General features: G+C 36.8%; 1 protein-coding gene across 1 annotated transcript in view; it reads left to right on the top strand.

The window, feature by feature from the left end:
- The first annotated feature begins 1,667 nt into the window (after window positions 1–1,667).
- The window catches only part of LOC149078851 (cartilage oligomeric matrix protein-like), a 56,613-nt gene continuing 40,005 nt past the window's right edge, over window positions 1,668–18,275 (top strand). Inside the window, exons 1-2 of the mRNA XM_089241014.1 lie at window positions 1,668–1,987; window positions 18,025–18,195. Coding sequence (XP_089097140.1) covers window positions 1,882–1,987; window positions 18,025–18,195 — 277 coding nt within the window. The 5' untranslated portion in view covers window positions 1,668–1,881. The remainder of the gene's footprint in view (window positions 1,988–18,024; window positions 18,196–18,275) is intronic.

Genomic DNA, 18,275 nt, shown 5'->3' with positions numbered 1-18,275 from the left:
GTGATAAACTGCTGTGCGGAGTATTGTTATATCAATGTTTCATTGTAATTCAGAAATTTTTTTTTGAATGGAAAATGGTAAATTGCTGAATAATCTCCAAGTTTATTCGTGATCCAAAATAAGTAACAAAAAATTTGTTTTAAATCTTTTCCTATATATATATATATATATTTTTTTTTTTCCTCATTCTATTTTCCTTCATAGCAGTGTTTCACTATTCCAGCTATGTTATTTATTGAAACGTAACTCAAAATATTTAGTTGATCAGAATGAAAATTTTATGGACTAAATTACTTTAAGAAGCAAATAATCGAATAGGGACTTATTCTGAATGTCAAGTAGTTACCTTTGTAATTTATTTTCAAGTAAGGTTGTAAAAACCCTGTATACCAAAGATGTAGTTTGTATTTCCTTCTTGCAACTTTTTCAAGCCACATGAACAAGTTTGGGGGTCCTAGGGCACCCACCAATATTAGGGGCACTTTGGAGCCTAATTAAAAATTGTTTACATATTAATGAATTTTTTAATAATTTGAGCTACCCTGGCCTTTTTTTAATCCAGAAGTTAAGATAAAAGCCACTAAACTTTGTGTTTTCTCACCATATTGTAATTATCTTAATTTTTTTTATCCCTTTAGTTGTTTGGAAGTTATTACTAACTAAATGCAGTGTCAGTTCTTAATGTAAAAAATCTACGCATCTATAACTATGTTGCATCACAAATTCATTGACATGAATTTTATAGCTGATTCTCTTTAAATCGGGGGATGTAACATCAATCATAGAAAATCAGTTATTGACATGCTGTATGACTAGTTCTCCTTTCCGAAAAAAGGCTTTCTTACATAATTTGTTTAATTCAACATCTTGATGACCAATTTTCGGTGATTTCACCCAGGGTATAGGAGTCCCAAAATGAAGAATAAATTGGGGAAAATTTGAGTACTTGAAAAATATAGAATACATGGAAAGATATACATTGTGCATAACGGTTGGGAGGTGGCAAAATAAAAAATCGTTTAATCTCCAGCGCTCCAAAAATCGTTAGTTTTGCCGCAGTTTGATTGAATGGAACATTAACAATGTTTTCTCGAAAGGATAAATACGGAACCCTTTTCATAAAAACGCAAGAGCTTCATTAGTTATCTTTTCCATTGAAGTTTCCTTGCTTTCATCAGCCGCGTGGGCAATATGCGAGCTTTGAAGTCGCACGCTATTCCCCGACAAACACTACTTGACACTGTGGAGAAGTATCTTCTCCGACCTTCTCGTAATTAAGAAATGTAGATAAATCACATCTCCTTGATCTTGAGCTTCATTCTAATGAAATTCAAAAGCATTATATGAGCTGCTAGTCTGGCTTTAATCTGAGCAGGAAGTGGGAACTGTGAAGTACATTGAGATGAAAAAGGTTTGGGGATGCAAAAAAAAAAAAAAAATCGACGAAAAATTGTGTCAAAAGATATGGAAAAAGAAATACTCCTACTACAAGCCATCTCATACCCGAAAATGTTCTTCCTATAATAATTCTCTTCCAACGACTTAACGATCAACAGACTTGACCTTAACGGGAGGGTCAACTGACATGTCAGCAGATAAGTATGACCTCCATATTCAAGCAACGCGGATTCATGTGCTAAAGAAAGTAAATAAATAAAAGATAATTCATTAAAGAAAGGGACCTCTTTTTTGTAAGGCGCGTATTACTCAGAAAAAGCTCCATAGGAAGCGGATCTGGGATTAGAACAGCGAAAGAAAAAAGTGAACCAGAGAGATGAAAATGTGTTGTTCTCTGCGCGGATTTTTCTAGACGAAGAACAAAATACGATATTACTTCTTTTCTAGTCATTGAAACTGTTTCCAAATAGATTTCAAGTGAAGATGAAAATCGAAATATACGTTCAAACTATGATTAGTGCTGTTGCACTATTATATACAATTCATCTAAGTCAAGTTTTTTGCAAGAGTACGCTCAACCCCGATACGAGTAAGTTAAGATTTTTTTCGTCTATTCTGATAGGTACCTAGGGTAATAAAACCAGTGCATTTATTACTGATTTTTTTAATCAAATATGTAGATTGTCAAAATATATCGTACAAATATATACTACTCTTAAAGTCTCCGTTAAAAGCGTTGTTAAAAATTCTATTACCGTGCTCAGAATTTTGTTAATCGAGAAATAAACCGCGAATTCAGTAAGAGTGTCAACGCCATCCAAGATGTTACCGTGTACACGGGGTGATGTACTTAATTCCCCTTGCCGCATTTCGCCGTCGATCCTGGAGAGGCATACTTCTAATTAGATAAATTATCCAAATAACGTGTAGACCTCAGATATACGTCATTCATGATGCAAATATATTTATTGAAATGAAAAAACTTTATACGAACACCCTGTTCTCAATAACCCAATTAAAAAGCTGTTCTGCTGTCGTTCCTGAGGAAGAAGAAAAAATACTTCAATGTTTCTAAGGGAAATATTTACTGGGATATTTGATTTCTCAAAAATCAGAAGAAAGTTGGGAGAGAACAGCATAAACAGACGGACAACGCTTCTTTCAGTTATTTATGCCGTTTTTTCGCAACTTCCCTCCAATTTTTGAATTGAAATATCTCAATAAATATTGCACTAAGAAACGTGAAATTCTCTTTGTTGGCCTTAAGAAAGACACGTCAACAACTTTATAATTGGATTTTTGAGGGCAGGGTGTCCATATATATAGGAAATTTTTTAATTTTAACAATTTCACAACCCCTTGCAACATGAATGACGTATCTCAGTTCTACACGCTGTATGGATACATTTCTGAATGGAAGTATGCCTCTAGGATCGACGGTTCACCTGTAAAATCCGGTAAGAGTAATTATGGAATCACCCTGTATATGCTACGGTAAAAGTGATAAACCAGTAATTAAGCATGATCATAAATCGTCTCAGTAAGTTTTGCTATTTTTGATAATCCCCGCGAATGGTGTTGGTAAGTTTAATAAATATGTAAGAAATCAAATATCACCTTCACACATTTAACCACTTACCATTTTTATCTAACGTGTGTGATGCGTGCATTACCTGTATTTTTCTATAAAAATTGAATGAAAATAAGTGAAGAAGATGTGTAAACTTAAAAAAATTATTACACTTATCAATCTTGTAATATGTTGGCTTTCCTCACATATATCAACATGTGCAAACATAACCAACATTATCGATTCGAGAATTCATCATCCTAGATTGAAGTTCATCCATAATGTGCCCGATAAATTTAGGTAATTCATTGACGATTCATTACAATAACCAACACGAGTTGGGGATTATTCTTAATCAGCCACCTCGTTGGGCATTTTGCCTGTTGTGGCGTTGTATTTGTATTAATTAAACACCGGTAAATGTGATAAGTTCGTGACGTATGAACAAATACAATGAAAAACCCGTGCATAATTATCGGATTATCACTTACACCGTAACGTGTAAAGACAAACGTTTGGAAAAATTTAATCTCTACAAAGTTTCATACTGGTGATGCTGGCCATCCATGCCTTTAATCCCTTCACATAAATGAACGAGATATCTCGGTCCTGATTAATTAGAATAAATGCATTCGAGCTCTCTCTCTCCTTTCTTTTGGGACTCTTTGTTGATTATCCTGTAAAAGAATGATCTTTTTATTTCTTCTCCTTTACCTCAGCATTATCTTTTTATTTTTTCTCCCTCTTAACGGTTTGGCAATAAAATAAAGTATAAGATACGTAGAGAAATTGTAACATATATAAGGATAATGAAGTATATCGCACATGGGGATATAAGGATTACGTAGTTGTGTGGGAGAGGGAGAAACACAACAATACCTGCTCTCCTTTCATCTTCTTTCCTTCATTCCCCATGTGTAAATAATGATACCAGTTTTTGAGATTTATCTCTCGTAGTTCAACTGCAATGGCCCGACTTTGTAGCCAAAAGAGTGTACGTAAATCCATGGAATTGACAAATGAAAAATATGTTTCATGCTATAAAAGTTGGGCAATAAAAATCCATTGAGATTTAATGTCTCAAAATAAGGTGGACACAGGAAGAGGGTGTGGTAGCCCCTAACCACCCCCCCCCCGTTCCCCCAAAATTTGTATTATTAGCATAGGTGCGAGGATAAAAATGGAAAAACCACCCCCTCCTTGTTCACTATTTGTCCGCCCCCTCTCCCGTTCGAAGAGCTTGTTTAGCCATCTAATTTGGCTTCGAGATCGGGCAGAGAGCTGCCATGAAATATTTGGAATTCCCAACCATGTAGGCGAAAAGTTTGAGAATGTCTAGATCAAGGGCAATGCGTCTAAACACATGAACCCACCTGAGCACGACCCGGGAGGTCGTGCATACTGCTTCCTTTTAGAGGGCCTCATGAAACTAAGATCTGATTAAAATTTTCGAAAGTAAGCATGTGAATGGGAAGGTAGGTGTTTTTAGTCAGGCGGGGCCCCTCAGAAAAATCACATTGCCTTGAAGCCCATTATGCTCCTAAGCCGGCCCTGATCAGGGGTTTTTAATCTTTTATGTTCCACTGAACAAATAAAATGAACTTCACGGATCCCCTTTGAGAATAATATTCAGAACATGATACGAAAATGATGAGTTGATCGCTTTCTCATACAAGCTCACACGGAACCCCCAAAGTCTTTCCAAAGATCCCTGGTCTAGATAAGGTCTTCATGGAAGGTTTCAGATTCGAGGACTTTATATAGGGGATTAGTTCTATGCAACTTAACACCTTACAGTACTCTCCAGGCTTTATCACCCGTGACAATCTGATACGAGAAAAAAAAGTACATTCATGGAAATATGACTTGCGAATTGAAATACTGAAGTTTTCCCTCTTGTGGCAACCGATTTTAAATTCCGCTCTTTGATAAATATAATATTTATAGCAAGAAGAACAAGCCTGATAGAACAGTCCTGAAGAACAACCTTTGATAATGAGGTTAACTAATCAATTACCTTTTATCTCGCGTTTGATTTTCTCTTAATATAATATAAACTCTACTTATACACATATAATCCGTAATTTTTTGTTTTATCTCCAATTGATACGAGAGAAAATATGTATTATATCTACTATAACAAACTTACTTCACGAAGGCCTTTCGGCATATTTTCTCGATAGTCCAAAAACGTCGTATGGGCGGAAGAATTTTCTTGCATCGCCGATTCGTACAACAAAAGGTATAAAGTTATAGCTATACACCAAAGTTAATAAAAGATGGGCACCACCGCGTGGATTTATTCTCCTGAAATGGGATGAGGGACGAGGAGAGGAAAATCTGCTTTAGGCATTCGCCAGCTAATTAAAGCTCTTCCTTTTATGAGGATGAAGTGACAGCAGCTGGTTAGGAAACTCGTAATTGCTATAATGAACTAGTGCCTCGAAGCTATAGTCGAGCTCGTGTTTTATTATTAGTAGTATTTGGAGTGAAAGAGAGTGCGAGAGAGAGAGACACACACACAGAGAAATTCAATATTATATTTATATACATAAAGTAAAGACAATTGTTTTGACACCCCGTTTAGAGAGAACCCTCCACTGAATTATTCATGCATAAAATAATAGTGCGTGGCATCTATGATAACATACTTCGACCGAAGCCCTTTGAAATGCAAAGCATCTTACTGATCGATACACGTCCGAAAGATGTTTCATTAAAAAGTTATTTCATCTTTTTTTTTTGGTAGAATCAGTGCGTACAAAGTGTGTAACATATTTTTCAAGTATATAATCCTTTTACTACTCTTTTTCTTACCCCTGTATTATTTTTCTCGAACTCTTTCGGGATTATCATGATTTATTAAAGCCTTTATTAATTATTATTTTGTGTGTGTGTGTGTGTGATTTCCTTCAGTTTTTTTCTTCTAAAGAATGTGCTTTTTTTATGCGAAACATTAAACTTGTCATTGAGTCTCAGGACTAGCAGCATCTCTTATTTTTCCTGTAATCTAGAGGCTTTTGTAGTTAGTGGAGAATGAATATTTTTTTAATGTATTTCCAAGCAATAAATTTTCTCAAACTGTAATTATTAATAAGGCTGGGAATCGATTACAATTTTTAACTGGTTAATTAAATAATTTTAATAGTGCCGATTCGATTAATTGATTAATCGGGTCGGTTAATCGATCAATTATTAATCGCAGTTAGAAATTTTAGATTCGTGATCAAAGTTTTCATTAAAAGTTTGTAAATTAATTTGATTTCAAAAAATCGATTGAATGTTCCGCAAATTATTTTCCTTTGCGTAGCATTTTGGGAAAGTATTTAAAAATATTTGAATCAATATTTTGATCAAATTTTTGACAAGTCGATTCAATGGAAAACTGCTCATTTCAGTTTCAAATTGTGATTGATGGGAATTTTAGAAGACAAGATCAAAATTTATTGTCTCCTTTATGAAAAGTAGTTTTTCATATTCTTGGAAGCATACTCTTTCAACAAGTACCATTTGGGAGGAATTTCTAGGAAAAACAGCAACCGAAAGTAGTTTCGAAACCAGTGAGAAACCTAAAATTAAATATTATATGGCTACGAAAAATATGCGATTAAAATTCAATTAGTCAGCTGACTAATCGATTAAAAATTTTTGATTAACAAGTCAAAAAATTTCATCGACTACCAGCCGTAAATATTAATCGATTAACCGACTGATTTGTTGATTTTTAATCGAATATTTTTCATAACTATTTAATATTAATTGATGATATAAATATGTATTTTAATCATTTCTGTAAACAAATATAAGAATACATTAAGAAATTAACGCAGCCCACTTGAAGAAATTTGATATGCTGAACATATTTTGTTGACATGTCATTTCTTCACTTGGATCTTTGTCGTTCTTTTTAATTGATTATTTTAGGTTACTGATTTAAAAAGCACTTTTCGATCGTAAGCTTGTTCAGGGCCGGAACTAGGGGGGGACTGCCCCGGGTGGAAAAATTTAGGGGGCGGCAATTTTAGGTGAGAACAGAGAACACCGTCATAAAATGATCAAATTTTAAAGTTGTGGGGGCGGTAAAATTCCTAGTTAAGGCCCTGGCTTGTTCGTCTACATAGAAACTCCTCTCAAACGGTACATGTAAAGAGATAAGCTGATGCTTCTAAGAATTCAAAAAACTACTATTCATAGTTTTGGTTCTTATCTTGTGAAATTCCAATTAAACTTAATTTGAAACTGAAATCATTAGTCTTCGTTAAATCGACTTTTATATCCCCATGTCAAAAAATTTGATCAAAATATTAATTCAATATTTTTAAAACTATGGTTACACACAAATTATAATACATCTAATCGGTTTCGTAAAAAAAAAATTCACGTTAATTTAAATATTTTAATAAAAAATTTAATCGGGCCGCAGGTTTTGCACCCCTGTTATGCGATACTATGATAAATAACAATAATTTAATAGATTTAAGTTATATTAGTCATAAAAACTTGTCATTAAAATAATTTATTTGAGCGTGTTTTTTATCTTTTTCTATCTTAAAATATTTCGATCGATTCCTTGTAAGATATTTTCGGTTCATTACATCTCAAAATCATTTTAGGGAATAACATTTAAGTTTAAATGTTCTTTATTTATATATATATAGACAAGACAAAATCAAAAACATACAAGACAGAAAGACAAAAAGAAAACTACAAAACAAACACTATTTGACCCAAAGGGATATAATCCTTCCATTAATTCTATAAATTATTTTTTTTCTCATGACCATATTTCATAGTACTTTGCCATGTTCCAGGTGAATTATGGGTTTCTAAAACTATTTCTGTTATAAAATTAGAAGTACTACTCCTGGAGGTACCACTTAGCTATATAATACAAAAATCATCGAATTATTTCTCAAAGGAAAACTTTGCTTCAATATATTTCGGGAAAAATATGTATTCAACGTATAATTTCTAAAAATAAAAGTTAATTCTGACTGCAGCATTGCAAACCAATTTAAAGTTGCATTATTAAAATTAATTATTATTCACTTTTTCAATATGATTGGAAATTAGAATAGAATTTCAAATAATTTCTTCCATTAAAATCAGGTAACATTTGTAAAAAGTTTAATCACACTTTCAACGGAATTTCTTTCGACTTAAAAGTAAATTATCATTTATTTTTAAACTATGATAAATGATAACGATATTTTATAAAATATACATTGCACAGATACCTGTTTTTAAAGTATGAAATCGTATCATGCATCTCCGATACAACGGTATAAAAATACATATCATGAACATGATTACAAATTATAATTTTTAATCGTAAATAGATTTTTCTTCAATTTTAAATTAATTTTTTTTTCAAACTATGATCAATGATAGCAATTTTTTCTAAAATATCCACCATACCGATAGCTTTTTTTTCTAATATAAAATCAATCGTGCATCTCTAATATAGCATAATTAGTATTAAAAATCATGAATGTAGAAAAAAACAACTCGATTTCAAGTTCTAATCCAAAATTTACACGAAATTATTTCAATAATTTGATCACATAAAAGTTTAGATGAAACAAATATGGACATCAACAACGAAAACGTATTAGTACTGGAATAAAACAATATTTTCCAAAACAATCTTATGAAAAATTAGAATAATCAATTCATAGCAGTTTGAAGAATTAAAAACAAAATTTTTATTCGATTTTCCAGAATCATCAGATAATTTCTTTACGACTTACGATAATCATTATTAACAGTCGTCGTAAGTTAATGTATTATATCATTTTTTTCACTTCATGCTGACCGTAATCACGCGTTACATAATAGGAGGGGAAAAAAAAATAAAAGTGCTTAAATTGCACGAAGATATATCCCAATACATAAAGCTTATCAAGACCTCTCTGGTCTAACAAACATCTCGTAAATGTTTAGTTCTACAAGAGTACTGTACAAAAGAAAGAGCCGCAACCAACAGGGATAGATAAAAAAAAAAAAAATTTGCATCACAGCCATTAAAATTCTCGAGCTTAAAAGTTTATGAACTTTTTATCTTCGACACACAAATAATAATAAAAAAAAAATTTATGCACACAAAAAAAATAAATTTTAGATTTTTTTTTTTTTTAAATTACAAAAAAAGATTGATAGGGTAACCATTAAGGAAAAAAGAAAATACAAAAATCTAAAAAATTTAAAAAAAAAAAAAACTTTCGAGATAATTTTAATGAACTTTCGGAGTAATTATCAACAAGACAAGAATAATAACAACTGCCGGGGAAAAAAACACGAAAGCATTGGCAATTTAAAAAAAAAACAAAAAAACAAAGAAGTTTAAAAAAATTTATCAGCTTATTAGCTGTTTTTTCGAATATTTATACACTGATAGCGGTATCACCCTTTCCCGAAGTAAAGAATACGTAATAGAATACTTAAAGAATACTCGTATAGGATACGGAATTTAAATAGAGTGACGCGTTGGATTTATTACTGACATTTCCAAACAAGGCTTGAAAAAATGTCGTTGTAGAGGGATTTATCGTTATATCGAGTGTCGTTTGTAGTACTAAACCGCACATGCTCCTTGTCCACATTCCCTGCGGAACTTCTAACGAATTAGTACTTCGTTGTACTGAGGTTTCCCTCTTTTTTTTGTATACGAGATGTTTCAGAGGAGTGCATTTAAGGCAAGTGAAGGTAATATGGTCACAAGCTAAGTTTCAGTGATTTTTGCTGAGTCCAGATAAATTCTATAAAACAGATAATGTTAAAAAATACTAAATACTTTGAGATGTTAAATAATAATAATGATTCCCGGTATGATCTCCACGACAACGCCCACTGTAAGTTCGTGAGGGCATCGTGCTGAACTCTCATCGTGAGGATCCAGGTTCGATCCTCTGGGGCGGCACAGTGGAGTTCAGCTTCACTGGAGCGTTCGATTCTCCCCCTACAGGCAGCAAGAGTAGAGTAGAGAAATGACCAGTGGCATTCGAAAAGTCTAAAGACTGCTTAATCTTGTACCCCGAGGAAGTAGGATGGCTTCGGAATAATATCGATCACAGCTACCTAGATTTATTCACCGCCATTCTCCCTCCTCCTAACCACATCATGGCTCGCCACTCTATCTCAATGACGAGATATTATCAGGTGGTCGAAGATGACCTGGACCCATGGTGAAAAATGTGCGCGTAAGGCCGAACACGCAGTGAGGCGGCCACGAGGTATGGGAGTGCATAATGGAGACTAGGGACGAAAAAAAATTGTATTGTTTTGTTCTAAACCGCACATACTCTCGACAGGAAGAGAAAGATGCACTCAACGAGGTGCAGGATTCGAACAGAAGTGTTTGTTTTCCCCTCGAGGTGGGGATTTTCGCTATCTGTTGATTGGTCCGTTTCTCCCCTTCTTTCCTCCCCCTCTTCTGTGAGGTATCATCGTGATCACATCCTTACCCCCATTTCAGAAACCCTCCAACCATTTTCTCTCTCCTCTTCGTCTTTTACTATGAGCGGATGTGTCTTCCTCCATCTCTATGCATTTTTTCTTCCTGGTCACAATTATGGTACAGCTTATTTCTTCGCTCTACTATAACCGCAGCCTATGTGTTATGAGCTAAACGTGAAGTTTGTTTTGGTGTAAATGCTCTTTTCTTTTCTTTTTTTCTTTGAAACCGAGCACAACTCAGGTCTATCACCATCTATGGGCGATTTACTATCTATTGAATTGTACCGGAACTGTAACTGTGTGTGTGTACCTAACAGTCTGAATGCGTATGTAGTGTTGTGTCTAGATTTTTCAAAGCTGCAATCTATATTTCGAAGTGAAGAAAGTGAAGTGTAATGATTGAATATTTGTACTGTTTGTAGGCCTGTTGCTCTCTGTGGTGAGAATTTTTAACGGGGAGATAGACTCGCATTCGCGCCTTGAAGTTGGGAACCACAGAAAACCAACTTCAGCCGACCACTCGTTGTAGTGCTGCCATCTGCCATCAATTTTTCCAACTATATGTGTGAAGTGTAATGATTGAATATTTGTTTCGTTGTAAGCTTGTTGCTCTCTATGGCGAGACTTTTTAACGGGGTGATCGGGTAACATTCGCTCCTCGAGATTGGGAACCTCAGAAAACAAACTTCAGCAGACTACTACTGTGGTCGGGTCCAGCCGGGTCCTCGAGATGCAACCGCCATTCTCCCAGGGCACACACGGAGGAGTATTTCTGGCCCTAACAGCCTAGAGGCGATTCCGAAGATGTATTTGTTTATTTGTATGCATTTTAAACATGGCCGGGAATGATCATTTGATAATTTTTGTCGCACCACGGTCATTTCGTGCACATGAGTGTTAATTAGACCGGAACCTGCAATTTATTGCCGAATCCGAACGGCAGCCTTTTTTTATACTCATCGAGAGGTTGGTGCGAATGCGAGCCGATCAACCCGTTAAAAAGTCTCGCCACAGAGAGCAACAAACCTACAACGGCACAAATATTCAATCATTACACTGTACTCATAGTTAGAAAAATTTATGGCAAGTGGCAGCACTAAAATGAGCATTTACACAGAAACAAACTTCACGTTAAGCTCATAACACATAGGCTGCGGTTATAGTAGAGCGAACAAATAAGCTGTACAAGAATTGTGACCAGGAAGAAAAACATGCATAGAGGAAGAAGCGTCCACGCATAGTAAAAGAATAGGAGGGGAGAGAGAAAATGATAGGAGAGAGGGGGGGGGGTTCTGAAATGTTAGGGTGTGATGAGGGACTCCTTGCGGACTCCCATCTTTTTCCGTATTCATATTGCCGTTTCTGTTGTACCCTTGTGCCAGGAAAGTTTCTGACAAGGACGAACCGGGTATCGAACTCACGACACCTCTAAACATCCTCTGGTACTTCAGGAGAGTATCTTATCGACCTGGGCTACCGCACCTGGCCAGGAATGTTTGGGCACCCGTTATCAAAACATGACATGAACTCGAGCAGGTAGTTATTGGGACATGTCATAATTTCAGGGGAGAAAGAAATATATTAATCTTACGTAGGGCCGCAAAGGGGGGGCAGGTGGTCTGATGCCCTGGGCACAGGATGAGAGGGGGATGGAAATTTCACCTTTTAACCTCTCCTTTAATATTGCAAGAGCGACAAAACTTGTGCGTGCCCCGTCTTCTATAGCTTATCTAATTGCGGCCCTGATGTTAGGCACAAAGAAGATTCAAATCACTGAATGAAATTAATTTTCAAGCATTGAAAAAAGAAACGTCTTTTAATTATAATTCTCACAATATGTGATTTAGCACGTTCATAAATAAACATTCACCATTGGTATTTTTCGAATTATGCCATCCAGTGTATATTGAGGGGGGAGTAGTAGCGTGACGTTAGACAAGTCAATGGCTGTGTCCGTATGATTGCTCTTCGAGGTTACCCTCGAGCATTATCCGACGATCCGTTGTCAATTTTCAATTTAATCTGCTCCAGTCGGACCCTCAGGGATGAAAAATCGCTGTCGGAGATGCTTCCCGAATACCGACCTAGAATGTCCGCCCTCAGTGAATAGCTAGAAATCCCACATCGGACGTTCTTCTTGCAAGCATCCAAGTAGAATTGGTAGCGTTCCAGGAAGGATTTTTCCATGGCGTTCCTCAAGAGTTTCGGCATGCCACGCGAGTCACTCGTTTTGCCTTCCAGCATCTTGCACACGGCCACTCTCATCGTTTGGTACCTCACTTGCTCGTTGTATTCGGCGTAACGGATGTGATCGTTGTCCTCCATAAGTGACTGGATGGATATGAGGACGCTGCTCAAGCTCTGGGTCGGGTTCCAACTGGGTCCAGACCACGTATTGAGGATACTGAGGCACACTTGACCGTTTGAGTGGAGGTGAGCGTTGATGGCTACACGGCCCTGGTCGGTTGTCCGAAACTTCACTTCCGGCGGCTTGAAAGGATAGGTCTTCGGGAAGGTCAAGACGAAATAGAAGAATCCACCATCGTATGGAGTTCCGGATGGTCCGATCAACAGGGCGTGGACCTTGGTCGCGTCAGTCTCGTCCGGTTCCACGAATATCCCGGGAGGCGGATCGTTCCTCAGGATCGTGATGTCGCGGACAATCCTTTTCAGACATACAGAATTTGTCATTTTTTGAGGCTGGACGATCGAAATAATCTCAAGTGGAATACTGGGGGTTATGGTAATTTGTGAGTGGGAGTAGGCAACCAACTTTTTTAAATCAAGATCTCTGTTTGATTGAATTCAATTGCAAGAAAATAAGAACATAGACCGTGATGAATCACCTCTTTTCATCTGCTGAATCCTGAGGAGAGGAAAAAAATAAAACGTTCTACATCTTTCTCTTTAAGGCTGGTATTGTTTCGGTGATTTCTTCTCAAGCCTACAGTGGTTACAGCTTAGAAGAAATATCATGTCCAATAACAAATCTTACAACCAACAGCGATGCACACACAACCACCGGTCCAAAGTTGAAACGCGGTCCACAAAAGGGTTCTATCCCCGGCCGGCGAATGTTGTTCCGGTAGAAAAGTATCAAAAGACACAACATGATAAATACGTAGGCTGACTATATTTCTTTCATGAAAATACGGGAATCATCAAAAAATTTGTTAAAGGCAAGCAAAATGGTAATTACAGAGAAAAATTAGCAAATTCAAGTAAAGTTTTCATTTACTGGGTGAAAAATTCGTCAAAGGCAAGTAAAGCTGCAGTTATGATGCTTTTTTTCCTCTACTTTTCTCGAATTTTAAACTCAGATATCTCAGCAAATATTGCACTTGGAAACGTGTAATTTTTTTAATTGGCCTCTGGAGAGACAGGGTAACAACTTTTTTTACATGGTTTTTGAGTACAGGGTGTCCGTATGAAGAAAAGTTAACTTTTTTATTTAATTTTCATTTAACAAATACAGTGAAGCCTCTCCTAAGGGACACTTTTCTGATCCCCGGTCCCGTGGAGTAGGGCTTTAATGTATTTCACTCCCCGTTAGAGCGTCCTCTCGATGGACATTAAAAACTGGCAAAACTCGTAATTTTTTTTCCCAGACTCTAAAATTTATTCATAAGTCGCGAAATCGCATATTCAACGGTGATTATGCATAATCTCAAGCTCATACTTGTAAATATGATGATCCGTCGATTAATTACTTGATTAATTGAACATAACTACGGTCCAGGATAGTGATTCCGAATGATAATGTTGATTTTGTTTGCACATGTTGGTACGTGTAAAGAGAGCTAACATTACAAGATTGGTAATAGTTTTTATGTTTTTATCTTCTTCAAACGTATTTTAATTTAACTTAATTTTCATTGCAAAATATGTGTAGTGCACGTATCATGTAAGGGTAAAAATAACTGATTGGTTTAATGAAGAGAAGAAAGATCATAAAACTTTCCGGAATTTATCAAACTTTTTCCATTTTCATTTGGGAATTATGCATAACAGTCAGTAAAGATGATAAAAAAAATGTAGTGAAATTTCAAATCAAACTTTATCCAGACAATTGGTGATTACGCATAACAACTGCGTCGGTGTTCACTTTTATGCAGTAACATTTTAAAATTAAAATTTACAGGAACCGATTGCGACCGAAGCAGAACGTTGTATAAATGTGGAAGTCGTATAAACGTGGTTTTACTGTATAATCGGACACTCCCCGTTAGCGGACAAAATTTTTGGTCCGATGGCTGTCCGTTATCGACAGATATTTTACTAATAACTGTACAACCTCTTTGCACGTTATTTGGATACTTTTATATATTGGAAGTAGTATACATTCACCGTGCTGCTAATTATGCACCCTGTATATCTGTTACTGCCAAAGCCCGAAATTAGCCAATTCGCAACAGGACCGACCACTCCGCGAATTGGCAGACTTCGTTAAATGTTGAGACCCGGCCAATGTCCGAATTTTGGACATAGGCCGGATAGTTCGCGAAGTGACCGGTGATTCCTAGCAAAAGTCCGATAACAAAAGATATGATTGGGAATCATCGCCAAGTTGCCGTATTTTTTCGTGATAACTATGCCTACGTTAGTTATGGCAAACCACCACCAAACCACAGTCATGATGCGGTAATAACTTTTTTCTCCAAAATTTAGAAAAAATATATATAATTATATAATTATTTTTATAGTTTTTCCTCATCTTTCGTTTTTTTTCTCTTGTCACATGGAGCTAATCCATTACAGCCGATATATAGACATGTATCACACGTTGGTAATTAAAAACAATGGATTTTTTTTTTGGCTCCTACCCCGAGCTCTCCATCGAGCTTTGGCCGGGGATCTCCGGACACTTCGCGAAATAGCCGGCCGAAGTCCGAACTGCAATTAGGACTTTGGCTATAACTTTATGCCGATTCGTGAAGTGGCCGGCCGCGTCGCGAATTGGCTGCACTCCGGTTTGACAGTAACACATACACTCTCTGTATTCCTAGAAAAACGCTGAATTGCACGTTGCAACAATTTTGTTCTGGGAAATTCGTGTTAGGATGAAACAGCCCCCCCCCCTCATTCTTTCTGATGGAAACCGTATTTATTTCGAACCCTGGTTCGTAGAATCAAGTGAAATCTTCGTGATGAATATTTTATTGGATTTAAAATAACGGCTATTTTATTCGAACGGCCACTGTGTTTACGCTATCAAAACGGATAGAAATCGTGGATCGATTCTTGGAAACCGGCGTAGCGATGGGATGTGTGTGTGGGCAAATATTCATTCATCTATATTCAAATGTTTATTTATCTACAGTGATATCGAAGAAATATTGATTTTTGTTAAGGAAGATTGATATGCATAAGAAATATTGATAAATATAGTTTTCGAAATAATTATGGCTAGTCGAGTGTTTTGAGAGTGTACTTTTTTGTATAGTTTAATAAATTTCTGTTAATTTAAATGCTTTTTGAAAGGTGTTAGCTGAAGATTTTTTTGTATGAAATTTCTTGTGCCCTCTTCAGACGTCTATCTTGCGTTCACCCTGCACTACACCAACCAAGAACCCCCTGCTTTGTTCCCACAAAGCAGTGTTTTTCAAGCTTTTGTCACCCGCAGCTTCTTCACCCAATTCATAGTTCGTTTGCGGCTCCTCGAAATAGTTTGGTGGATATTTTCCCATAGATAAGGGCCACTTCAAAGCATAAATAGGCACACAAATCAATATCTTTGACTCGCCGTGATGCTCCTGTCAAAGGTTGGCGATGCCCACTTTGCTTTGAGAAACACTGCCATAAGGGGAATGTAAGCTGGAAGAGAGAGAGGATTTGGGTCATGGTACAGAAAACAAAATAATCAAATGAACATTATTTGATTATAACTTTTTGTTTATCTAATTGTTCACAACGATTTTCAATTTACGAGGCTTGTTCTAGAAGTATCCGACCATTATTTTTCCGGCGTAAACCAATAAAGCAGGCGAAACGTGGTTTGATGCAAGTACGTTGGTGATCCTAGTACGCATGTGTTTGAGCTTTTTCCTACCCACAGAAGCTGCCAGTCACCGGCAGCGCAGGTTTTGCAGACCATTTTTTACGGCTGCGTTCATAGTGGAGCGAAGAGGTACGAGTTACAAGAATTGCGACTAGGAAGAAAAATGCATAGCGGTTTAGGAAGCATATAATAAAAGAGAAGGAAGATAGAGAAAATGGCCGGAATGGTTCCGAAATATGAGGGTGTGATGATGATGATCCCGCCGTAGAAGAGGGAAAGGAAAAAGAAAAGGATGAAATAGACTAATATATCAGCAGATATCGAAAATCAACAGATCAAGGTGAAAAAAATACGTTTGTTCGATTCCCGCACCTCGTTGAGTGGCCTGTCTCTCTTTTTTTGTCTCGCTTCTCGAGTATGTGCGGTGTAGAACAAACTAGTACAATTGTTTTCGTCGCTAGTTTCTATTATGCACTCCCGTAACTTCTGTTCGCCTGACTATATGTGCTGCCTTAGTGAGGAAATGTGAGTGAGAACCCCGTGTATCTCGGATTTTCGTTTTCTTACGAAATGGCAGGGAACACTTGAACACACTACTTGATTAAATTTTTTGCGAAGCTTGGTGATTCCCGAGTGGAAACAAACAACAAGATTCAACAGGATCTCGGGGACGAAGCAACTGGCACCGCACTGATAAAAGAGTGGTACAACAGCTTCAGATATGGCCACACATCAGTTGAGAGTGAAGCACGTTTTGGTAGGCTCTCAACATCTGGAAATGAGATCGTTATTGTCCATGTGAAGACTCTGGTGATGCAGAATCATTGAATCACGGTCAGAGGTCACAGAACTTGCAGACAAGGTGAGCATTAGCATTGGATCCGTTTGTTTCATTTTCACTGACGATTTGGTCTTCGAGAGATGCAATGTCAAAGTCGTGCTGACCGTCTTCTTTGGCATGGTTCACCTCGAGTACGCACTACACGGCACAACTTTCAGCAAAGAGTACTGCCAAGAGGTTCCTGCGTCGCAATTGACAACTCTATCACGATTAAAACCACGTCTCCCTAGCTTCGTTGGTGTCAAATATGTTGCTCAAGTAACTAGTTACCAATAAATAACCAACAATAAATTACCAACAATAAAAAAGTTGCGCAATTCGTCATGAATTGTGTGGAGGAGCGGCCAAAAATGGGTTTTAAACGAAAGGGTCACTGCACACAACTGTATCAGTGACATCACACGCACCTGCCGGAAACTCTCACAGAACATTACACATGTTAATAGCCTTTGCAAATTCCGCCAATTAAAAATGTAGGCCCATGTAAACTTTAAACCGAATTAGGCACATATAAGAATAGGGAGGCTAATGTTTTTCTTAACTGGAACCGAAGAGTAATTCGTTACTGGACGCGATAGTCTGGCCGTGACCTAAAAAAACCCAACTCGGATGAAAACTGATATCCTTGGTCAAAGGGTTAAAACAAGACCTGATAATGGTATAATCAGTTTAATGACCTACAATTAAAATTTCACGAGCGACTTATCTCCAGACGCACTTCATAATAAATGTTTATTTTGATTCTTTCTCTCTTTCTTTCAGAATTGACGAACACGTTGCTTTCGAGCCTATCAACTCCAAACTGTAGTTTTGCGATCTCCATCCAAGGGACTCCTTACAAGCCACGCCCCTACACCCACGTTTTCCTTACCGTCAACTTTCTCATCACGGACCATAGCTTGAATTTCGGTTTTGATCCTTCCAGAGCGCAGAGTAAGTATATAAAATTGATCTGACTGCATATAGTAAACATTGTGTCCCCGAACTCTGGAATGAGAATGGGGATATATAAT

The sequence above is a fragment of the Pholcus phalangioides genome, unplaced genomic scaffold, assembly GCF_987345545.1.
Source record: "Pholcus phalangioides strain wild (caught in Gottingen) unplaced genomic scaffold, Ppha-v1.0 ptg000013l_1, whole genome shotgun sequence".
Taxonomy (NCBI): domain Eukaryota; kingdom Metazoa; phylum Arthropoda; class Arachnida; order Araneae; family Pholcidae; genus Pholcus; species Pholcus phalangioides.
The sequence above is the reverse complement of the archived record's forward strand: the minus strand, read 5'-3'. Positions and strand labels throughout refer to the sequence as shown.